This window comes from Oryzias latipes, chromosome 13 (assembly GCF_053564925.1).
Source record: "Oryzias latipes strain Hd-rR chromosome 13, Olatipes_Hd-rR_3.1".
Classification (NCBI taxonomy): Eukaryota; Metazoa; Chordata; class Actinopteri; order Beloniformes; family Adrianichthyidae; genus Oryzias; species Oryzias latipes.
In genome coordinates, this window is record NC_136249.1 from 17,730,733 (window position 1) to 17,755,516 (window position 24,784).

Sequence of the window (24,784 nt, forward strand, 5' to 3'; positions counted from 1 at the left end):
TTTTTTCTTCAATGATTTGTGATCTTCACTGGTGTCCATGGATTACATGAAATCTTTCCACCTTTATCCACCTTTGTCATGGTAGGGAGAACACGTCAATGTAAGGGTGGGGTCATAGGATAGCACAAGGGTTAATGAATAACACATTTTTAAGTATTTCTTCACTATAACTGACAGTTGTGAAATTGTTTTTCAATAAAAGACACTTTTAAAGTTTGCACTTAGGTTTTTGGAAAATCAATTAGGTGTAGAAACTGTCACAAAATTAGTGTAGAAATAGGAGACAAACCCTCCTCTCCCTGAAATAATCCCATGGAGCTGCCTCACTTATTGTGTGGCTCACCAGGTGTTTACAGGTGTTCATATCTGTCAACACAACTTAGTTTGTTAGCAAATTCTATTTTGAGGAAAGAATTAGAGGTAGAATGTACATAAAAACAACTCATTTTTAAATTTCACTTTTAAATTATAGTAAATTGCTGTTTTGTTTTAATTTGTAGGGGAAATCAGGAAGTATTTCGACCACTGCAAATGCTTGAAAGCGTGCTACGCATCACGTTATGACCTGAGTATTGCTCTCAAACAGGTAACTGCACCTGAACTTCATGACAAACACTATACCGGAAGTAACTCTGAGTGTCATCCCAAAACTATAACCTTAGTCATCCATAATTTCTGAATATAGCGCAAAATGTCATGAAATAAAACGCGTATTAGAAACATATCTAGAGCCCACGTATACGTTTGTATATAAAGTCAAACACATTAGGATTAACTGTTTATTGTGTTTTATTTTGAAATTCCAACGGATGTGAGTGCTTCGCCGTTTGGCTAGTTACTGCACAAGAGAGACGCGCTTCGCGTTCGGTTGTTTGGCTGGAAGGCGGAGCCCGGAGCGATAAAGTCTTCCGAGAAACAACGGCGAAGTCAGAAATAAAACTGACTGTCGCCGGGATCAGAACCGTCAACCCCCAGCCCGGACCAGGTTAGCTGCCTACTGGATAGGAAGGCGGACGGATACGGTCACCGTTTACCTGAGTGATAAAGTCGGAGCAACTCTCCTCGTGATGGGTAAGCGCAGCCGTTTCATCTGCAGGGACGTGATGCAAACGATCTCGACGGCCCGTAAAAACGGACTCTATTGGGGTTAAACTAGTGACTCCTGACATTTGACCCCCCTCCCCTCAGAAAAAAAGGCAAATATCTGATGGGGTGGGGGTCTTGTGAGTAAATAGCCGTCTCATTGACGCGGCGCGTGAAAGCTTTGGGAAGTGGGGCCGCACCCCGCTGTGGGACTGACCATTCCGGGGGGGGGGGGGGGGGGGGGGGGGGTGTCACCATGTGCACCAATTGGGGGGAGAAAAAAAATGTTTCAGCAATTACTTATACATAAAAACTTTATTGAGACGTTCCTTGAAGACATTTCCTCTTTTGAAAGCGTGTTGCGTTAGTGGGTCCTCCTCCTGAGGATACATAGAACTACGGCGCAAATTCCTGCTGCTCAACCGAGAGACCGAACGTAGATCCCTGTCGGTTGGTGCAGCAGCTTGTTGTTTCCCGGGATGACAGTTAAGTCGGCAGTTAGTCCAAAGTAGTGAACAGCAGTGTTTTCTGTTCAGGGGGGGTGGTATGAACCCCCACAGACAGGAATGTCCAGGTAACCTTCATCGGTCATTTCAATGGTTTCACGGAGATGTTTTTGGGGGGGTTGGAGGGGCTGCCTCTGACCTGTTGTTGTTGGCTCCTCCCTCAGGTGCAGTGGGGATCATGAAGAAAGGCGCATCACTAGTTTGCCTTTGTGCACTGATGAACCTGTTTGTATATAAAAAAGTGCTGTGCCAAGCTCCATCATATGGAGAACGAGGTTCTGATCTTGGCATCCAGGTGTTTCAGGAAGTAGTCCGCTCCAGACCCTTGGAGAACGTGGTGCTTTCGCCCCATGGAGTGGCTTCCGTCTTAGGCATGCTGCTTTCTGGAGCCCACGGGGAAACACGGAGGCAGATCATCAAAGGGCTGCGGTACAAGAAAAATGGTAAGAGATGGATCTTCTGTGGAAGAAGAAGATCAGGAGATGCAGTTGAACAAACACTGACCCTAAGTTATTTCTCACAGTTGTTACTGTTTTTAAATGAAAGATTATTTAAGGAGGTAAAGATCAATCTAATCCTTTTTTTCTGCTCAGGACCCTACAAGATGTTGAGGAGGTTGCACAAAACTCTTACTTCCAAGTCCAACCAAGACACGGTTCTGATTGCCAACGGTATCTTCAGCCAGAAGGGGTTCCCCATGGAGAAGACTTTTGTGAGCACAAACAAAGCCAACTTTCAGTGTGAAAGCAGGATTCTTGACTTCAGCAACCCCCACGCTGCTGCTGACGAGATCAACAAATGGGTCAAAAACATGACCAAAGGTAGGAATGTGACATTCAAAAGGTTTTGAAGAACGTAGAAAACCGCTGAAGAGGGTTCAGATCCCAACAGAACTGACTGAAACCCATTAAATATTATGCTACATTCAAACCGGGCTCAAGCTAACATCTCCAATGAAAACTCAATGTAAACGTGCGTACAGTGGGGCAAAAAGGTATTTAGTCAGCCACCAAATTGTGAGGTTTCCCATTTAAAAATGTGAGAGAAGCCTGTTATTATCATCAAAGGTAAACCTCAACTATGAGAGACAAAATGAGAAGAAGAAAAAATCAAAAAATTATATTGTCTGATTATTTATTATTATTATTATTTTTTTTTTTAAGGAATCTATTTGTAAATTATGATGAAAAATCAGTGTTTGGTCACCCACAAACAAGCATTATTTCTGGCTCTCACAGACCTGTAACTTCTTCTGAAAGAGGATCCTCTGTCCTCCACTCGTTACCTGTATTAATGCCACCTGTTTGAACTTGTTATGAATTTATAAGACACCTGTCCACAACCTCAGACAGTCACACTCAAACTCCACTATGGCCAAGACCAAAGAGCTGTCTAAGGACACCAGAAACCAAATTATTGATCTGCATCAGGCTGGGAAGACTGAATCTGCAATAGGTAAGCAGCTTGGTTTGAAGAAATCTACTGTGGGAGCAATTATTAGGAAATGGAAGACATACAAGACCACTGATAATCTCTCTCCATCTGGGGCTCCCTGCAAGATCTCACCCCAAGGGGTCAGGATGATCACAAGAACGGTGAGCAAATATCCCAGAACCACACTGGGGAACCTAGTGAGTGACCAGCAGAGAGCTGGGACCAAAATAACAAAGGCTACCATCAGTAACACTACGCTGCCAGGGGCTCAAGTCCTGCAGCGCCAGACGTGTCCCCCTGCTAAATCCAGTATATGTGCAGGCCCGTCTAAAGTTTGCTAAAGAGCAGTTGGATGATCCAGAAGAGGTTTGGGAGAAAGTCCTATGATCAGATGAAACCAAAATAGAACTTTGGAGGAGAAAGAATGCTGAGTTACATCCAAAGAACACCATACCTACTGTAAAGCACGGGGGTGAAAACATCATGCTTTGGTGCTGTTTTTCAGCAAAAGATCAGGACGACTGATCTGTGTTAAGAATGAATGGGGCCATGTATTATCAGATTTTGAGTAAAAACCTCCTTCCATCAGCAAGGGCCTTGAAGATGAAACGTGGCTGGGTCTTTCAGCATGACAACGATCCCAAAGACAAAGCCCGGGTAACGAAGGAGTGGCTTGGTAAGAAGCATTTCAAGGTCTAGGAGTGAACCAGCCAGTCTCTAGATCTCAACCCCATAGAGAATCTTTGGAGGGAGTTGAAAGTCTGTGTTGCCCAGCGACAGCCCCAAAACATCACTGCTCTAGAGGAGATCTGCATGGAGGAATGGGCCAAAATACCAGCAACGGCTTGTGAAAACCTTGGGAAGACTTTTGACTGCTGTCATTGCAAACAAATGGGATATAACAAAGTATTGAGTTGAACTTTTGTTATTGACCAAATACTTATATTCCACCATAATAAAAACTGGAAGAAAAAGCCTGGAGCAAGATTTGCTGAGTTTTGACATTTTGCACTGAGCTTTTTCCAACTGTGAGTACTGTTACATGCGCAAGTATTGGGTAGTGACAGTCCAGTGTGAACGCCGTATGCTTAAAGTGTGTTCAAGAATGTCCATTTAGCAGGTTCTTGAACGTGCATCACATGTCCGGTGTGTATGTAGCCTCAGAGGTTTCTTTTTTATCCAAATGCAGTTGTTTGGTTCAGTCTTCAAACAAACTCAAAGTGCATTAGAACTTGATGAGTCATAAATGTTTCACTTGGTCCCGGAGCGTCTTTATTGGGCCGGACTGTAGACCGGCCCAATGACTTGGCGATTTCTTGTTGTATTTCCATTCAGGTCACATCCCCAGCTTGCTCAAAGCAGACCTGTTGGATCCAGCAATGACCCGTCTGGTTGCCATCAACTCAATCTACTTCAAAGGCCTGTGGAAGTCCTGCTTCAAGCCAGAGAACACCAAGATGCGACCCTTCCACACGGCTGACGGAAGCGTTTCTAAAGTTCCAATGATGTCCCAGCTGTCGCTCTTTAACATCGGTGAGAAGCTCTGGCAGAAACTTTCTGCATGATGCAAATTAAAAACAGGCCAACAGGATCAGAGTTCCTCACCATGAAGTAAGGAACAATGTCCAACGAGGTGTCATCTCGGATATGCATGGGCAATTATGAAGGAAAGAAATATGAAATCATTTATATTAGTAATTTATTTTTTAACATTGAAATTTTTTTTCACAAGAAGCTGACTATTTGATATGCCGTGTGACGCATTGTCATGGTAACCTGCCTCTTGTTCTGCTGCAGCTTGTGTATGAGAACTAACCAGTGGAGGAAAGTGGTATGGCCTTCTTGTTAAACATCATGTTAAGTGTTCCAAAGCATCGTTTAGTGGGAAAGTTCACCTATTACCACTTGCTTTTGTCCAGAAGATGAAGCAAAACTGCGTGTTATAAAAACAAAGTCCAAAAGTAGTTTCCTAGATTGCTTTGATGTCAAGAAATACTCTATTTTGGGTAATAAAGGTAAGCAAGAGAAAAGGACAGGAAGACAGACCTATGTTACCTGTTTCTGTTGCTAAGGTCACCAACTGGTGTTTAAGCTGGCGCATTAATATAGAACATTCAGGCTAATTAACCAGAACTTCTTTTTATAGGTGCAAATTAACACATTTTAGTGGACACCCAGCAGCCAATCAGAGTCCAGTATTCACCCAGACCATGGAACAAAGGTCAGAGTAACTGGATGTTGGATTGTTTGGTTCAGATGTTTTTTTAGCTCAGTTTGTGGTTCATCCAGAAGGTGTGGTGATCTGTGAAAACACAGCAGAGGAACAGCTTCTAGACATGCCATGGAGGTTCGACATTATTTGGTCTGGTGTGAAATCAAATGTCATACTAATCAGTTGCTATATTTAGACGGATGGTGTATGCAGGGAGCAGATAGTTTTCACACGGCACTGATGTGAAGCTGAGCTCATGCTTAGCTGTCAGGTTGTGTTTGGAGTAGGTTCACGTCTGTCTTTGGCTGTCCAAACGAAACCATCGGGGACTCCTTGATAATCCAGTTGAGGCTGGCCTTGCCTTTTGATTCTAAAGTGCATTTTTGTTCCTACTGATGGAATTCAGGACAGGAAGTTCAGAAGTGCATGCAACAAGACAAGGAAGCACTTTATTTAAGCTGTTTTAGAAATGGGTATTAAGATAAATACCCCCACCCCCCCACCTTTGAAGAACATGACCAAACTTTAAGTCTCTGACAGCAAAGCTCGTGTTTGCAGCTTACAGGTGATTTATACGTCTTTTAGTAATCCCAGTTATACCTGTAGGTTAAAGTAGTCATACTGTTAGTTCCCAATAATGTTTTTGTATACCCCCCTATTATGAGTGTATCATATACGTTGAAACTGTCTGTTTGAAGCATTACTGTATAAGAGAACTGGACTGAGGGACCCCTCTCCCTCGGCGTACAAAGGCTTTTTGTTTGTTCAGGATTGATCACAAATGTCAAAGACTTGAGCTGAATTCTTTTCTGCTGCTATAAACGGACCATTTTGGCTGAAATGTCTGCGTCCTTCTATTTTGATCTTTACTTTTCAGGCATGGCCACCACCCCTGAAGGGAGCAAATACAAGGTGATCGAGCTGCCCTACCACGGCGACAACATCACCATGGTCATTGTTGTGCCCTCTGAAGAAGACACGGCCCTGTCCAGCATCACCCCCCATATCAGCACAGCCACCGTGCAGACCTGGTCCAAACTGATGCACATGAGGAAGATCCGCCTGTTCATCCCAAAGTAAGACACATACCGGCTCTGAGCAACTTCCAAACAGCCCGATCCGCTCATCTGTGTGTGTTCTTCTGAAGGTTCACTGCAGATGCAGAGGTGGACCTGGAAGCCCCCCTCTCATCCTTGGGAATATCGGACATTTTCAGTCAGGACAAAGCTGACTTTTCCCACATCAGTAAGTAAGAGCAGCGCTCTGAACCTCATCTCTGAATGTTCTCACAGCGTGAAGGTCCATTAGGGACAGAACAGCTCGTTTGAGGCATCCTGCTGTGTAGAGTGTAGCTCTGCTGCCATCATGTGTACAGTGAAAGGGGGGGATTGTTCAATTAGAAAATAAAAACTACATTTCCCTGCTGTTCCAGGCGCTGAACCTCTACACGTGTCCAAAGCTCTCCAGAAAGCCAAGATCATTGTGAATGAAGATGGGACACAAGCTGCAGCTGCCACCGGTTAGGGTTTCTGCTCTTTTCTCTACACATTGGGAGGTGGATGATGGCATTTCTTCACAATCTACTGCTTTCGTCCACAGCTACCATTCTGCTGGCACGGTCCTCCCCGCCATGGGTTACTGTGGACAGACCCTTCCTCTTCCTCATCCGGCATAAGCCTACAGGTAGAGCAGTTCATGCACAGGTCTGCGCAGATGTCTGGAACGTTGTTGGATTGAGCTTCTCTATCTGCAGGAACCATTCTCTTCATGGGCCAGATAAACCAGCCATGAGGTTGCCTCCTGACCCCCTGGGGCAGACTCCCATGAGCCCCTCTGACCAGCTCATGGATCGCTCACAAGCTGCCTTACGGGAACTGTTATGTAAAATGTGGACGCTGGATATTTGTTTTAAATATTGCTTTTTATGTTACTCATTTTGTGGATCGCAGAACGCTGGATAAAATGTTTTCCAATTGTTTTAATTTTGTGTTTAAACTTTTTTACTTTATTGCATTTTTAAAAGACTTTGAATGTCATTTATTTTATTTTGTCTCGCTTTGGCTGTAAGAATTTTTTTTTTTTTTTTTGGTGCCTTTTTTGCCATCCATCTTTACACTCTTAAAAGCATGTTCTTTTTGTTGGTGAACCTTTCTGTTAAACCTGTTTGAATAATGCAAGCAAGAATAAAAGGCTGAAAAGTGTTTTCGTGTTTCAAAGATTTTAATTCTAGATTATTTTAAAATTATCCTGATGTATTTAGGACTCCGTGTTTTAAAGAACCCAATAAAATTACACGAAAGTAAACTCCAGATGAAAATATGCAGCATCCAAGTTTGTTGTTTTCCTTTTTATATTCAAATGCAGAGAAGAGGGTAGACCCTATTGGTTATCAGATGAATGTGTTCCTCCATTCCAGTAGCGGTTTTAGGCACGGGTCATACGGGCGATCGCCCGGGGCGGAAAAATGACGGAGGGGCGGCGCCAGCGGCTCAGCTCTTGTAAAATACTTTATGCATCACTATTGGTTTACTTATATCACAGAGTTTGTAACAGCCTGAAACCTGGCGGCGCCCCCGCCCCGCAGCTGCGCTCTCTTTCCTGTCTTTGAGAAGTAGACGCAAATGTGTGTGAGAAGGAGAAGGGAGGGGGCGCGGGGTGAAGAAGGAGAAGGGAGGGGGCGCGGGGTGAAGGATGCAGGCTGAGAGGTGAGCACGGAGCGCAAAACGCATGCGCAAACCTGGCTGGATCTTCTTCCAGGGGGGCAACGGTCGCGGGCCGCGGCTCAGTGCTTGATGAAAAAATAAAAATTGCGCCGCCATGTAGCGAATTGGCGCCCCTGGGTGCAGCTGCACGCGCTCCTTCTGGAAATGTATGACGAACGGGGGGGGGGGGGGGGGCTGCGGGTATAAAAAAGGTATAAAAAAATCATGCTTTTTTGGTTATTTTTGTGTGAAATGCCCAAATAAAAAATGGGAAAACAAAAAAAATTCTTCACTTAGATGACAGTTGGTTTAGTCGACAGACTTGATACCTATGTCAGGACATTTATGCTAAATGCAAAAACATCTGAAATATGGAGAAAAAAGGTCAAAGCTGGTGCCCAATTTAGAAAGAAAAGAGAAGAAGAGGAGAAAAGAGACAAAGAAAAGGGTAATATCGCATAACTAGATGCACGTTTTCTAAATTCGAACGCTACCTGCCCTACAACAACGTTGCAGAGGAAAAATCTCTTGTTTGGTCTATCATGACCAAAACTGAAGGAGGCCCAAATATTGCAAATAACGTCATTTTTAAGATATTTATTCTTAAATGTTTGCTCTGCCTTAACTTGTTACATTAGTTATGATTCGTGTGTCTGTCTGCTCTGCTGTAACACAAAGTTTTTGTTGTGTTTTATTGTTGTATATTAGTTCATAATGTTAAATAAGCTGTGATGGTAGCATGCTGCTGCTGCTGCTGCTGCTGCTGCTGCTGCTGCTGCTGCTGCTGCTGCTGCTGCTGCTGCTGCTGCTGCTGCTGCTGCTGCTGCTGCTGCTGCTGCTGCTGCTGCTGCTGCTGCTGCTGCTAGCTTTTCAAAACTCCAGTTGATCAAGTCATACCTGAGATCAATGTCTCAGGAGCAACTCACTAACCTGCTGTTGTTAGTATCAATCATTCAGGGGGGGAGCAGATTTCATATGATGACGTTATTGACAAGCTTGCATCAGGAAGGCCACAAAGGTTAGGTTTTAGTTAGTGTTTTCTGTTCTTAGTGCTGCAGTTACATTTATTCTAGTGTATTATTTGTGTGATTTGTAGTTTATAATATTTATTTCAGATTATTTGTGTTTATTAAATATTTCCTAACTGTATTTTCAGTTACAATAAATGGACAAAGTGACTCTATGGGGGGGGGGGGCAGAGGAGGGTCTCGCCCGGGGAGTAATTCAGGGTAGAACCGCCACTGCTCCATTCAGTTTGGAGTTGGTACTGTTGCAGTCATGAACTAAGACACTTTTTAAAATTGAAAAAAATACAAAGACATTTGAAAGAATCTGAAGCATCTGATCTTCACATGTAACAAACTGCTGGTTGTCTGTGGATTATGATTTTAATTTCAGGTGAAACATCTCAGGCTGCAAAAACCTTTGTTTTTTATGTTAGCAGAGGAAAAAAAGTTATCTAAAGGAATTCAGTGCCACTCAGCACATCTGTTTCTATTGTTGAAATGAGTTAAAATCTTTTTAAATGGGGGGGGGCAAATGGGTGTGTAGTGGTCAGTGCTCTTGCCTCAATGTGTGGACTTTGCATGTTCTCCTGGTTCACGTGTGGGTTTTCTCTGGCAGTCCAAAAACATGCTTCGTAGGTTAACTGCGTCTTTGCATTGCCCCTGTGTGTGTGTGGGTGTGTGTGTGTGTCTGTGTGGGGCCCTCGACAGACTGGCAACCGGTTCAGGGGGAACCCTGTCTTCTTTCAACAATATAATGGGGATAGGCTCCAGGAACCCTGTGATCCTGAAAGGGATTCAGCTGGTTTCTGTAGATGGATGGATGGAATCTTTGGCAGACACATATAGGTCAGACATGACCTATAGTAGATGCTGGGTGTCTCCTTCAGTAAAAGTCTTTACCCTCTGTTCATGCTCTCACTTGGTTTGGGGATCTGTTTGTCTTCTTCATCCATCTTTGCTCCAAAGTCAGAACCTGGACCAGAAGTCTGGAGAGTTCATACTGTATTTCCTGACTGACTCTGCTTCTGAGATCAACTTCACTCCTCTGAAGCTGCAGTGAACTACAGGTCAAAGCTGATGATGATGGCATTCATGTTCCCGGGCGTTCTACCATCATCTTCTGTATTTTCATTTGATTTATTGGTATATTTCAAGCACTAAAAAAATAATGCAACAGTTCAATAAAATATTTTTTAAAAAGTCAGATCAAAAGTAAGAGGAAATCATCTCCAAGGTCTTTAAATTTGCGTTGAAGGGATTTCCCCTCTTTAATTGTGCTCCCTAAATCGCTCCTAACCCCAATCACGTGGTAATCCCTATCAGAAAAATGCGATCAGAGAGAGTCGCGAGCTTTGTCGGCGCGCGCGCCCGCAGTCTTTACGGTAATCGCAGAGGCTGTGGAGTCAGCTGATCCGCAGTGGCTCGCGCCTTAGGAGGAACCTCATTTGTGGGAAAACAAACGCTGTCGGTTCCGAAAAACCATGGCTGCGGAGATCCACTCGAGGCCCCAGACCGCCAGACCGGTTCTGCTGAACAAGATCGAGGGCCACACGGACGCTGTCAACGCCGCCGTGCTCATCCCGAAGGAGGATGGAGTGATCACGGTCAGCGAGGACAGGTGAGTCCTGCCAGCAGGCTAGCTGCTAGCGGGATCAGTCTATTTGCTGGTTAATGCCCGTTCATGTTCGTGCGCGCGCTGCTTTTAACACAGACAGCACCAAAAGAAGCCCCCAAACCCCCGACCGTTTCTGTTCGAGTTTTCCGTAAATCCAACGAGGAGGGCGTAAAACACCGGAAGAGAAATCCCAGCAACTCCCAGCATGTATAAACAAACAAACAGAAACAGAACCAAACAGCGATTTTCTGACTATTTAAGGTTTCCATTACGGTTCGTTCTGACCCGGAGCTCACGGATTTACGCAAAAACTTTTCACGAACCGAATTTTGTTCATACCGAATCCAGATTGTTGACGGATAGCAGAAATACTGACTTCACAAACATCTCACGCTCTCACGAAGGATTCTATACGACACGACGGCAGCACGGCTGTGGCCCCATCGTCATAAGGGCCGTTCACCACCAAATAAGAGAAAAGGTTTCCTCTGAAGCAGGAATTGAGATGAGCTTCTTCAGAAGCCTTTAGAGAAGAGTGTTCCCCACCAAAACGTCCCCTCATCACTAAGAACCATGTTTTCTGTGAGCAACCTTAAGGTGTGAAGTGTAGAAATGTGTCACTTTCCCTGCAGGACCATCCGAGTGTGGCTGAAGAGAGACAGCGGTCAGTACTGGCCCAGCATCTACCACACCGTCTCGTGTAAGTAAGACGGCCTCGCACATACCTGAACCTTCTATTTTTGCTCAGTCCCACTCTCCTGTCTCCTCCAGCGCCCTGCTCCTGCATGTCGTACCACCATGACAGCAGACGGATCTTCATAGGACAGGACAATGGATCGGTCGTGGTACGTGAGGGGTTCAAACCCATGTGCTTTCGTTTCTCTGTGGTCTGAGACTGAAAGCGTTTATTTGGTAGGAGTTTCTCATCTCTGAAGATTTCAACAAGATGAACCATGTCAAGACATATCCAGGTGAGACGGAGGTCATGAATGAGTCTGGGATGTTTGGAAGGGAAGGTGAAGCTGTGTGGAGAGGAAGCCTTATGGCCTTACGCTCTTGGAGGGAATGTGGCTCACATCATGCGTTCGGGGAAAAAAACCTTTTGTTTCAGATCCTTTTCTCAGCAGAAACCTTTCAAGCCCAGTTTGGTCTGTGTCATGGAGTTTCAACTCGTGCTGCTTTGATTTGATTGAATCTCCTGACAGGCATATACCACACATCAGACCCTGAGAAGGTCCCCGTTCACCCCGTACTTTTGGTTTCAGTTTGGGAGACATAAAAAAAAAATCCCCTTTGGTTGATCCTCATCTTCCATTCTCAGAGGAACCTCCAACGTCTGCTCTCCGTCATCCGCAGCAACATTTAGCTTCGTAGTTCCAACATGAACAACATTTTGAGTTTAAAGATCGTGATGTTTGCACCTTTACTCCACGTGTTAAACTACGTTCACACCGGGCATGTGACGCGCATTTGAGATCGCAACAACAGAACGTATATGATGTTCACACAGGACGAACAGGGGGCAGTGTCTTTTTTGTTTTCTCTACTGTTTACCAGCGCATGTCGTCAACCTACAATTGGAAGAGGCTTGGTCTGAAAGGTTGAAGCGGTGCAAATATCCCAAATCTTGCTGCAGGGTTTTTTATTTATTTATTTATTTATTTTCACAGTTCTATTCCGACATATGAAAGACTTGCTGTTATATAATTCTGGTTGGGCACAACCAACAATTATTAATTTCTCCTCCAGGGGCATGTTTACCGAGGTTGGCACCTCTGTGACTTAAAGAGGACACCATCCATACGTCACTACCATATCTGAGTTCCTGATTGGTCAAAGTTCAACCAGGTTTAGCGTTCAACACTTGTCCAATGGCTGCGCGTTTTGTAGGTGGAGCCCACAAACAAGCTTAAAAACGAGCGTAGGTATGCGTGAACGCAAGAGTTTTGAAAGCAGAAGCCCAGAACCTGCTTTTATGCACATTTAAGTCAACTTTTCATTGGAAGTGGTCGCTTGAACGTACGTCACTGTGAATGTAGCCTTAGTGTGAAGAAGCTGATGATTCATCTCAGCGTCAGTGATGTTCAGAGGCTGCTGGAGGAACACAAACACATGAACATGAGTCTGCAGGGGCATGAACATACACGAAGAATGTAGTGGATGCAGAACAAACGGATGGTTTCAGGATGACCACCTATAGATGAGGCTTTGAGGAATGATCATACAGGAGTACTTTGTTGACTGAAGATGGGTTCCTGTCCAAAGAGCGGTTCTGCTCCCTGAAGAAGCCACTCCAGTCTTTCCAGTTTAACTGCAGTTCTGTAACTCGGTTTTGTCGTTGCAGCCCACCAGAACCGCGTGTCGGCCTTGGTTTTCTCCCTGGAGAGCGAGTGGCTGGTGAGCACCGGCCATGACAAGAGCCTGAGCTGGATGTGCACACAGAGTGGCAGCATGCTGGGGAGGCACTGCTTCTCCACCTGGGCCTCCTGCCTGCAGTATCCTTCTGGAACAATGATCCGCTGACTGGAGACAGGAACAGGAAATGACTGTTGGAGCCCTGACTCTGTGCTCAGATACGACCACGAGACGCAGCACGCCTTTGTGGGCGACTTCTCTGGACAGGTCACCATGCTGAAGCTGGAGAGGCAGACGTACTCCATAGTCACCACGCTGAAGGGCCACGAAGGTAAACGCACGTGCGCACACGTACACACGTAGTTTTTTGTGATTTCTCCAGGACTTGATTCCACAGGAGAACAAAGACCAGATACTTCCTTCATCTTCATAGTCTTTTGGCTTCTTCCACACTCTCCGTTCCTCCGTCACCCCGGACCTCCTCATCCAAACCACAGCTCCTTCTGATCATCTCTGTTCTTTTCCAGAAGAACATCCTCAAAGCAAGCATCTGTTGTTCTCTTTGTCTGCATGAAACCAAACTGCTGTTCACAGATGTTCACTTAACCTCAGTCTGGCTTCCTCCACTCTTCCCCATAACTTCATTGTGACTCATCATCTTCATTCCTCAGCAGTTTCTACATCTCTGAATGTCTCACTTTCTCTGTTTTATTTATCTAAACTTTGTCAGGTTTTTTTTTTATTGTGACGACTGTTTAGCTGGACTGATGTTTATTTTTTTTTAGAAAACCTTCCATCCAGTGGATGTGTTTAGATCTGGATCTGCTGAAATAAGATCTTTAGGTTTAACTTTCAGAAGCGTTTGTCTCTCCACCATCGACTCTCAGAGTAAAGCCGTCCTCTGACTTTTTAAATTTTTTTTAATTAAGTATCTCTAACATATTACCACAACACATGTCAACACAAACTAACATTACGAGGAAGTGTGTGTGTGTGTGTGTGTGTTTGGGGGGGTCATATAGAAGCTCTTGGCTGTTTTCGGCAGTTTTTGCTGACCTGAGTCTGCAGAGTTCTTTGGGTTCTTCAGTCAGATGCATCAGCACTTTCAGAACCTTGAAGCTTTAAGTAGTTAAAAAGCAACACAATTTAAATGCATTCTTAGCTTTTACTCCAAATGTAAAGGTTTTTCTCTCTTTTAATCCGTGAAGAAGCGTTTTCCTTCAGGAAACGGTGGATTCATTCCTGCCCACTAGTTTCAGCCTCACTACCATCACACTTTCCAGCAGCATCAGATCACCAAAACATTTGAAAGGCGGCTTTTAGCCTTCAGACGTGTGGTTCTCTGAGGGTGAGTCAGACCAGAGAAGCTTCAAGGGTCGTTTAGATGTTGTCGCTCCACAGCTCCAATGAATGCCTCCCTTATCAGCCCGGCTCTCGGCGTGTGACTGCCGTGAAGGTCAAAGGGCCTTTGTATTCCAACACAACATGCGTCTCTGCTGATAGGCTCCAGAAAACATGGAGTCATCGCTGATAAGTAGGAACTTCCAGAAGTTGGTTGTGATTAGAGCCCATTTTTTATGGGAAATTTAAGTTGTGGGATCAGACAGAACATTTATTTGGACTTATGTTTTAGTAAACTCAGATTTTTGGGCCTATTCAGTCTTTGCTGGAAATGAAAATATAGGTTTGATTTTTCAAAATAAAAGGGTTAAATATGAGGATAAACATGATAAACAGGAAGTGCTCCAAAAAGGAGTGGGTAGAGGAAAAATTTGATTCATTACCACCGTTAATCTTAAAATATTTTATACATCTATTTGTACATGTTGAACATAAATATTTACACAAAATAATCCCCCAAAAAATGCCAAAACAAAGTCATGATTGTCTGTACATTATCCCTTTTATATGGAGAGAAATTAGACTCAGTCGGATTTGTGCGTGCGTAATTCTTGATTTGTGCGTAAATTAGGATTTGTGTATGCATATTCTTGCTTAGTGCGTGCGTAAATTAGGATTTGTGCATAAATTTGGATTTGTGCGTGATTTGTTACTCACATAATACGTTTTGTGTATAAGTTCAAAAAATATAAAATAAAAAAAATACAAAATGCAATTTACGTATGCACAATTTAAGATTACAACAGCTTGAAACTACTTACACACACACGTCTTTAAAAAACACGCACGAATCCCTTGTTACGCACACACGAAGCCAAAGTTACGCACGGATCTACCGTGAGACTCTTTTCACGTCTCACAAATTCGTCTGTAAGTGCTGCGTTTAAATACCAGTGGAATGCTCGGTCATTAGAATTTTCCTATCAGCCGTCCCTTCTAAACGTATCCAGACAATGACTCAATCAATACATGAAGACAGTAGATGTTAGTGTTGAACATAGAGGCTACTTACTTCGGGGCGCTGACCACCGAGATGGGCCGCCATTCTTCCCGTGACTCTCTCAGTGTGACTGCCTTTGATTTTTCCAGAAGAAAAAAAACAGTGCCCCCTACTGGTTGTTCCTGTTACGCATTTTGTATCAATTTGGTGTCTCGGAGAATAATATACTTTTAATATATATATTAGCGTTTAAAATTGAACGTCATATTCTCAGATAATAATTATTATTTTCCTTTAAAGTTTTTTTAAGCCCTGCTACACCCACTGAAGGAAATACGTTTAGAAGGGAAGGCTGATAGGAAAAGTCTAATGACCGAGCATTCCACTGGTATTTAAACGCAGCACTTACGGACGAATTTAAGGGTGATTATAATAGGATAAGGGTGATTAAGGACAGAGATGGAAAGGTGCTAACAACCCAAGAGAGTGTACAGAAAAGATGGAAGGAGTATTTTGAGGAGCTGATGAACGAGGAAAATGACAGGGAAAGAAGGGAGGAAGATGTGGTTGTTGTGGAGCAGGAAGTAGCAGAGATTGGAAAGGATGAGGTTAGGAAGGCTCTGAAAAGGATGAAGAGCGGAAAGGCCGTTGGTCCTGATGACGTACCTGTGGAGGTATGGAAGTGCTTAGGAGAGACAGCAGTGGAATTTCTAACAAGGTTGTTCAATAGGATTTTAGAGAGTGAGAAGATGCCTGAGGAATGGAGGAGAAGCGTTCTGGTCCCAATCTTTAAGAACAAGGGTGACACGCAGAACTGCAGCAACTATAGAGGAATAAAGTTGATGAGCCACACAATGAAGCTGTGGGAAAGAGTAGTGGAAGCCAGGCTTAGGAAGAAGGTGGAGATTTGTGAGCAGCAGTATGGTTTCATGCCCCGTAAGAGCACCACTGATGCCATTTTTGCTTTGAGAATGTTGATGGAAAAGTACAGAGAAGGTCAGAAGGAGCTGCATTGTGTGTTCGTAGATTTAGAGAAGGCGTATGACAGGGTGCCGAGGGAGGAGCTGTGGTACTGTATGAGGTCGTCTGGAGTGGCAGAAAAGTATGTCAGAGTAGTTCAGGACATGTATGAGAGAAGTATGACGGTGGTGAGATGTGCTGTAGGTCAGACAGAGGAGTTCAAGGTGGAGGTGGGACTACACCAAGGATCAGCTTTGAGTCCTTTTTTGTTTGCTATGCTGATGGACAGGCTGACAGACGAGGTAAGACAGGAATCTCCCTGGACAATGATGTTTGCGGATGACATTGTAATTTGCAGTGAGAGTAGAGAGCAGGTGGAGGAACAGCTAGAGAGGTGGAGGTTTGCTCTGGAAAGAAGAGGTATGAAGGTCAGTCGTAGTAAGACAGAATACATGTGTCTGAACGAGAGGGATCAAGGTAGAAGCGTTAGGTTACAGGGGACTGAGGTGAAGAAGGTGCAGGAGTTTAAGTACTTGGGGTCAATAGTTCAGTGTGATGGGGATTGTGGAAAAGAGGTGAAGAGGCGAGTGCAGGCAGGTTGGAGCGGTTGGAGGAAAGTGTCAGGAGTGTTGTGTGACAGAAGAGTGCCAGCAAGACTCAAAGGAAAGGTGTACAAGACAGTGGTGAGACCAGCTCTGCTCTATGGGTTAGAGACGGTAGCAGTGAGACAGAGACAAGAGGCTGAGATGGAGGTAGCAGAGATGAAGATGTTGAGGTTCTCCTTAGGAGTGACCAGGTTAGACAGGATAAGGAACGAGTACATCAGAGGGACGGCTCATGTTGCCTGTGTCAGCGACAAAGTCAGAGAAGCCAGACTGAGATGGTTTGGACATGTTCAGAGGAGGGATAGTGGATATATTGGTAGAAGGATGTTGGAGATGGAGCTGCCTGGCCGGAGGGCAAGAGGACGGCCAAAGAGGAGATACATGGATGTCTTAACAGAGGACATGAAGTTGGCTAATGTTAGGGTAGAAGATGTCCATGATAGAGTGAGGTGGAAAAGGATGATTCGCTGTGGCGACCCCTGATGGGAAAAGCCGAAAGAGAAAGAAGAGAAAGAAGACTTACGGACGAATTTGTGAGACGTGAAAACAGTCTCACGGTAGATCCGTGCGTAACTTTGGCTTCGTGTGTGCGTAACAAAGGATTCGTGCGTGTTTTTTAAAGACGTGTGTGTGTGTAAGTAGTTTCAAGCTGTTGTAATCTTAATTTGTGCATACGTAAATTGCATTTTGTATTTTTTTTATTTTATATTTTTTGAACTTATACACAAAACGTATAATATGATTAACAAATCACGCACAAATCCAAATTTATGCACAAATCCTAATTTACGCACGCACAAAGCAAGAATATGCATACACAAATCCTAATTTACGCACACATCAAGAATTACGCACGCACAAATCCGACTGAGTCTAATTTCTCTCCATACTTTTAGCATTCAAATTTTTTTATTTATATGTTTCTAAAAATTTCAATTAGTATTTTTTTGTTGTTAAAATTGTTTGACATTTTTACTCATTTTGATCATTTCAGGTCAGGTTGTTGATCTGGAGCTGACTGCAGTTGTCCCTGCAGACACTAGGGGGCGCCACCACGTTAGAAAACCTATTAAGGGTGAAACAACATGTTTGTTTGCAGGAAGCGTTGGAGCCTTGTGGTGGGATCCCGTCCAGAGGCTGCTCTTCTCAGGCGCCTCGGATCACAGTGTGATCATGTGGGACATCGGCGGCCGCAAGGGGCGGACGCTACTGCTGCAGGGACATCAGTAAGTACACCCCACCCCCCATTAATGTAGCTTGAAGAAGAAAAAGCAAAACTGCAAAGCTCTGAATGTCATAAAACAATCAAGTGGAATGTCAGAAATGGTCAGAAGAACATTCCTGACGTCTTCATCCTCTTTTTAGAAAGCCTCGGATGTCTGCAGACACCAGCTAACAATGTAAAAACAGTTTTGCATCCTGATTGGCTGTTGAGCTTGTCAATCAATCCCCTCCGTGCAGTGTCTTCTGCAGAGACACTGCACGTGCAACTTGCCAGAGTTGGATAAATCCTCATTCTGATCAGATCTTTGTATTATTTTTACAAAACTGGATTTAATTTGAATGAAGTTTTGAACTGAGAGTTTAAACAAGATAGATAAGTGTAAAGATGCTCACGTGTGTCTGAGAAAAGTGGATTGAGTGTGTAGTGAGGAGTTTTCCTGCTTCCTCTCTAATCCTGCTTCATGGATTTCACATATCGTGGGCTATTTATGGAACGCATCCCTCACATTCAACGAGGGAACGCTGTTTCTCCAATCCTCAGCTGTTTGACAGATTTCTCGAATTCTTCCCCACCTCCTAGATGCAGACGTCATCAGCAAATATTTATTATCAATATATCTATATATTTATCAACATCAATTTACAAAATCAGTAAAAATGTTTTGATGGCTTTTATCGGGACCTATGTATAAAAAAAACCCACAGGATTTAAAGTTCTAGAGTGTGGGATTTAGCTGTTTCCTGCGATAAGTTTAGATACAATTATTCAAGTTAGTTTTTAGTTTTATTGCTGTCATTTCTGTTTTAACGGTAAGTAAAGGAGGAATTGATGTTGCATTCTCCAACCTCCTCACTAGAGGGCAGTAACAGACCTTTTCCAAGTTGTCTCCAGAAACGGTGCCTGTATTTACATTCTATTAAGTCATGTTTAATGTTTACATGTCACACTTTGGCAAAATGTGACGGAACTGAACTGAACAACTTTTTGAACGGAACTGAAGCGCGATAATTCACATGACGGGGTGATTGAACTGTTTTTGAGAAAAGAGAGGATGAATTGTGTCTTCAAATAATCTGATTTTTTGAAGAGTGAAATGATAAATATCATAATAAATAATATTCCAAATGTATGTGATTGATTTTCAATGTTTTGTGCTGCCTGTAGTTGCTTAATGAGATTTGTTTACTGTTTTGTTTATTTAGTTTATTTGGAGGCATAAAAATGCTTATTAAGGGTTTGAGTGATTCAGGCGTGGCACTACTGAAGGCCCAGCTGTGTAATGCAGGGTCTGCCACTGCATTCTGCTGATGTGATGCTCATTGTTACAGCTCCATCCTGTGCATACAATCCCAGCTAATACAGAAAGATTTGCTAATTTGAAATGAACCAATTAAATTGTCTATCTATGTCTCAAAGGAGCAGAGAAGGATTCTAGTTTTTTTCCAACAACCCTTTAAATCTGATTTCAGCTTTTATACTAAACAGATGTGTTTAGTATACAAGCTTTAGGCTGAAGCACATTCATGTCGACCATCATCCTCTATATTTAAGTACCAATGTGAGAAAAACCTCCCTATGCTCCTAACTGCTGTGCAGTATTCAGAGGCAGGCTTTATGCTCTGAATGTACATGGTTGCCATGGAGGTTGGAATTATCTCCAGCGTCTGAGCTGTTGGAGGAATGAGCCTCCAAAACCGCTAAGCAAGCAGAAATAACTTTGAAATGCGACTGTGTGAATCCTTTCCCTCTTCAGCGAGCGGGTTCAGGCCATCCGTTACCTCCAGTTGACCCGGCAGCTGATCTCCTGCTCAGCAGACGGAGGCGTTGCCGTGTGGAATATGGACACCCAAAGAGAAGAGGTTTGCCTCGCCTGAACCTACATCCTTCACCTGAGATGTTTTGGGTGCTGGAAAGCTGCTCTTTCTTGCAGGCGCCTCAGTGGTTAGACAGCGACTCTTGTCAGAAGTGTGAACAGCCGTTCTTCTGGAACATCAAGCAGATGTGGGACACAAAGACTTTGGGGCTCAGACAGGTGGGGAGAAGCTCTCGGTCCTCATCCAATTGTGGGGCATTTTCCTAAAATCTCTCCATGTTTTTTGTCTGCAGCATCACTGCAGGAAGTGTGGCAAAGCGGTTTGTGGAAAATGCAGCTCGAAACGCTCTACTTTTCCAATCATGGGCTTCGAGTTCCCTGTGCGGGTGTGTGACGACTGCTTTGCTATCATCAAAGATGAGGAGTAAGTGAGGAGCTGGTCTTCTTCAGCGTAGTTCTCACAGAGGAAAGATCTGATTGCTGTCCTCGCTGTGTCCACAGTCGAACGCCTCTGGCCACGTTCCATGAGGGGAAACACAACATCGCCCACATGGACATGGACCCCTCCAGAGGCTTGATGGTCACTTGTGGAAGCGACCGCATTGTTAAGGTCAAAACAGTCCTCAGTGGCAGATAGTTCATGCATGTGAACCACAAAACATTCAGAACTCAAGTTGCATGAAACTAGGGCTGCACGATATGAGGAAAACTCGCGATATGCGATATTTAAGATTAATATTGCGATAACGGTATAATTTGCGGTATACAAACAAATAACAAAATAAACAAAACATCATTCCCATTTCATTGCAACAGTTTAAAAATTATACTCCAAATGACCCTCGTTGACATAGGAGACAAACATCTAACATAATAGGCCTCCATCCAATTGGTCAACAAGGTGAAGGCGTCCATCCGATTGGTCAAATGCATAAAGGGATTTATTTGATTAACGTTAAATGCTTCAAGCTGCCTTAAGGTTGTATTAACACATTTAAGGTTTACGATTTATTGCGATTTTCACTGTCTTTTGCGATATGCATATTGCAGAGCTGGATATTGCGATAACGATAAATTTGCGGTATATTGTGCAGGCCTAGTTGGAACCATTAATTAGTCTTAAAGAATGATTACCCATACACCTTTTCTGAAACGCATGGATGGATAAAAAATGATCACACTGTAATGGTCTTCAAACTCTTATCTGGTGCATCTGTTTCTGTGACAGGTGAAGGGATGGGTCTAGATTTTTATTCAGCACTTTTGAAACGGTACAGGTGCCTAAACAGTGCTTCAGTACTGAAAAAAACCTGCCCGTTTTTTCTATAAACATTTAAGTGTGATGAAGCAGCGTGACTAAGTGAAGGGGAGCACTTGAATGAGACTAAGAGGCTTTATTTCCTTTTTTCCGACACTGCGGCGCTGCATCCCTATTTTTGCACACCCTAAAGTTAATACATTTCCTTGCTAATCGCCACGACGACTGTCTTTTTTTCAGAGCACTGATCCATCAGGTCGCTGATTTACAATCTTTTGGTGTGAAGTACAGAGAAACTTTCACTCACTTTGCGATTGGCATTTTTGCTGATGCTCCGCCCACCTTCACAGCCACACCCATTCTTACATGAGCCTGCCCACAATCACTGGAAAGGTAAAATGATTGGCTAGAGTTGTACAGCAAACTAAATAGAAGACAAGTATTTGACATGTCTGAAACACAGTATCAAAACTCCCATTTATGTATGGTACTAGTAGTACCTTATGTGTTTTGGCACCGAATTTCAGTTCCAATCCCTCAGCCATCTGTACTTTTGCTTCTTTTGCCTTTTCCTTTATTGCAGTTTCATAGCATACAAGGAGAATTCCTTTAACACATTGATGGGTTACACTGAAACATGTCCGCCCTCAATTAAATTACTGGTCTCATTTCAAAAGAACATATTTAATGATTTGTTGATCCAAATTCTGTTTTTCCTCTTTGACATGAGTTGATGGCCCCTGTAGCATCATTCCTAAGGAATAAAATGTATTTTTTTATCTGTTCTAACTTAAGATGGTTTTCTGCTCTTTGCCCAATCTTTACTTTAGACTTATTAGTCATTTTCTTTCTAGTTTTTCCATGTTTTATTTACTGTTGTCATGTAGTTTTGATTGCAGAAAGAGTCTGAAATGTGGTCCAGCAAAACTCAGACTGGGATGTTAAAGTCCTGAACTGAAACCCTCCGGAGGTATCCAGGTCATGACTCTCATCTGTTTGTCTTCACAGATCTGGGATATGACACAGGTGGTTGGCTGTAGCTTAGCAACAGGCTTCTCCCAGCGCTGATTGGCCCGGCCCACATGGTACCCACTCTGGCTCAAGCCCACCCCGCTTTTCTCCTAGTGTCATGGAAACCCCCTTTGTACAGTTTCCCCCCACCCTCAACGCCCAGGATCCTCAGCTCTTTGGTGTACAAGTACACGTGTGAATGCGTGTGTGTGTGTGTCTGTGTGTCTGTGTTTGCATGCATGGTGCGTGCTTGTGTGTACGTATTCATGCACGTGTTTGCGTTTGTGTGCTTCTGTGTGTGTTTGCTTGCGTTTGTTTTGATGCGTGTGCGTGTGTACGAGTTGATGGCTGCGTGCATGTGTGTATGCGTTAGTGTATGTATGAATTTGTTAGTGTGTGTATGTGTTGGTGCATTGGTGTATGCGTGCATGTGTGTATGTATTGGTTCATGTGTGTTGGTGGGTGCGTGTTTTTTGAATGCGTTGGTGCTTGCGTGTGCTAATGCGTGCATGTGTGTATGCATGCGTGCGTGCGTGCGTGTGTGTCTGCGTGCGTGTGTGTGTGTGTGTGCGTGCGTGCGTGCGTGCGTGCATGCATGTGTACATTTGTGCACACATGTATATCCGTCAGTGTGTTTATGTCTGTATGTGTTTGTCTGTGTTTATGTCTGTATGTTGCTGCGTGCCTGCATGTGTGCGTGCGTGCATGTGTGTGTGCGGGCGCACTACTCTTTTTCTCAGTAAACATGTCACTAATCGTCCGTTTGAAAAAGTTGGATTGTTCTGGGTTTTTTTTTTCGTTGCTTTTTTCAATGACCGAAGCACAATGGGCGAGTGTGTTGTCATGGTTTCTCCTTTGGGGGAATGGTATTGATGGAAGTGTTTACATTCAATACATTCAATGCTTTTGACAAAGGTCTCCTGTTTGCACTGTTTTGCGTGTAGTGCTGTGAAGTGAATGTGTGATGCACCAACGTCCCTTCAGACGCTCTTCATTCCCGTCACCTGGAGATTCTTGTGTACAGGAGAAATGACTGCTTCTCTTTCACTAGCTGGCCTTAACTCACTCTCAGGAGGTTTTACATTTGTAGATGTTCAGTAGTTCATGCCATCCATAACTGTTCATCATGAGGATATGAATCACCGAACGTCTGTCTGGAAAGATGAGGGAAAAGCTGCAGATGTTTGCTCCACCGTGATCCTGCCTCCACCTCACAGTCCCCAGCGAGGTATGGGAGGCGGTTACCTGTTGCCACAGCAACCAGCAGGAAGAGTGTTACCCCCTTTAGAAGCATAAGAAATTTTTTACAAGTTTTCTTGGTGTAAAATTGGCGCCCGTCCCTAAAGCCCAGAGGAGAGGTTCTGTGATCACTGAACAGAAGCGGACTGAACTCCTCGCCAACATCGTGGCTCCTTGTGTTTTTTTCAGAAGCCTTAAAGACGGAACTCAATCTCAAAACCTTTGATGCGTTGGCTTTCTGCTTTCCACCTCCTTTCTGACTGTAGAGGTTGTGTTTTCTGCTTGTCCCTAACAGTCGTACCACAGCGTGGGGGATGCACAAATGATCTGTGAGGAACCAAACAAATTAGGTGTGAGGGGGGATCCATGTAGCATGACTGTAAATAGCAGCTGCAGATCATCTGATGTTAGACTAACGCTTGCCTTACTGTGAGTGGAGTTAAAAATGTAGTCACATTCCAGTTTTGTGTGTATTTATATTTGTAGTAAAAACACCCTGTTACCTCCACAAACTGTTGTTTACTTTTCTGTGCCCCACCCTCCACTCGTCATTTTCAGTGCTGTTTTTTTTCTTCTTTTTTTTAATTGATCGGGAATCATGGGTAAAAGGAGCCATCATCTCACCCCCTCATGTTGTCTTCAGAGCTGAAACTGAGTTTCATATATAAACGTGAAAATTGGTGATTTGTCTTTTAAAGATGCGTTCCTGTACAGAAGGTCAGACGGGTTTGCTGGCGTGATCACCTTTTGGGTTTGTCCAAAAACAGGCCAGAAAGAGATCCCATCAGCCCCATGACACCTGTTCCTGCCTGCTGGAGCATCTGTAATCAGATCATTGATTTCCACAAATGAGGATTCATCCCCCCCCCCCCGCACGTAAACGCTTCCTGAACCGCTGTCACAGACGTGCGGGTCATTAATCGCCTCGGTGCAGTCAGGAGCTGCCATGTCTGACATCAGAGCCTCTTCCAGTCAATCCATCTCATCTGGTCCTTGAATCAGACCCATCTTTATGAAGGCAGGATCAACGCCCTGATTGGCTGTTTGCAGGAACAGTGCTCATAATTCATCAGCAACAACTGCGAGAACGGAAATGGATTTTTGCCTCCTTATCGGAGCTTGTTGTCATGATGGAGCCATCTCCTGAATTCTCATTATTTTGATGGAAAGATGATTCATTTTCCAAGACACTATGACTTCGGATCTTATCGTCTTCCCTATACAAATGCAGAAACATACCCCCTCCCCTGTTCTTTTTCAGATTTCTGTGTTTTTAAAAGCTTTTGTTGATCATCCAGGACTAATGTGGATCTCTCCATTGTCCTTTCCACCAGAACACAAAGAGGAAAAATGACTGATCTCTAATAAAGATGTTTGAAAAGTCTGGCTGCTTTTATGTTCATTTTCTAAAGAATTGT

The 24,784-nt window shown here is 43.8% G+C and overlaps 2 protein-coding genes across 3 annotated transcripts; both read left to right on the forward strand.

The window, feature by feature from the left end:
• Positions 1-777: 777 nt before the first annotated feature.
• serpine2 (serpin peptidase inhibitor, clade E (nexin, plasminogen activator inhibitor type 1), member 2) lies at positions 778-7,436 on the forward strand. 2 transcript variants are annotated; one of them, XM_004075472.3, is made up of 9 exons: positions 778-1,071; positions 1,754-2,032; positions 2,183-2,410; positions 4,359-4,556; positions 6,113-6,311; positions 6,383-6,480; positions 6,668-6,754; positions 6,835-6,918; positions 6,989-7,436. In XM_004075472.3, the coding sequence occupies exons 1-9, from the start codon at positions 1,068-1,070 to the stop codon at positions 7,024-7,026; spliced, it is 1,215 nt and encodes a 404-aa protein (XP_004075520.1). In that variant the 5' UTR covers positions 778-1,067; the 3' UTR covers positions 7,027-7,436. The 2 variants fall into 2 exon arrangements, with proteins under 2 accessions (XP_004075520.1, XP_078812694.1); XM_078956568.1 differs by lacking the exon at positions 778-1,071 and adding an exon at positions 1,075-1,657.
• A 2,837-nt stretch (positions 7,437-10,273) lies between these two features.
• wdfy1 (WD repeat and FYVE domain containing 1) lies at positions 10,274-24,750 on the forward strand. The gene is made up of 12 exons (XM_004075716.5): positions 10,274-10,562; positions 11,192-11,259; positions 11,331-11,404; positions 11,476-11,530; positions 12,904-13,054; positions 13,133-13,245; positions 17,920-18,046; positions 19,799-19,904; positions 19,976-20,077; positions 20,152-20,282; positions 20,360-20,468; positions 22,125-24,750. The coding sequence occupies exons 1-12, from the start codon at positions 10,426-10,428 to the stop codon at positions 22,182-22,184; spliced, it is 1,233 nt and encodes a 410-aa protein (XP_004075764.1). The 5' UTR covers positions 10,274-10,425; the 3' UTR covers positions 22,185-24,750.
• The last annotated feature ends 34 nt before the right edge of the window (positions 24,751-24,784 follow it).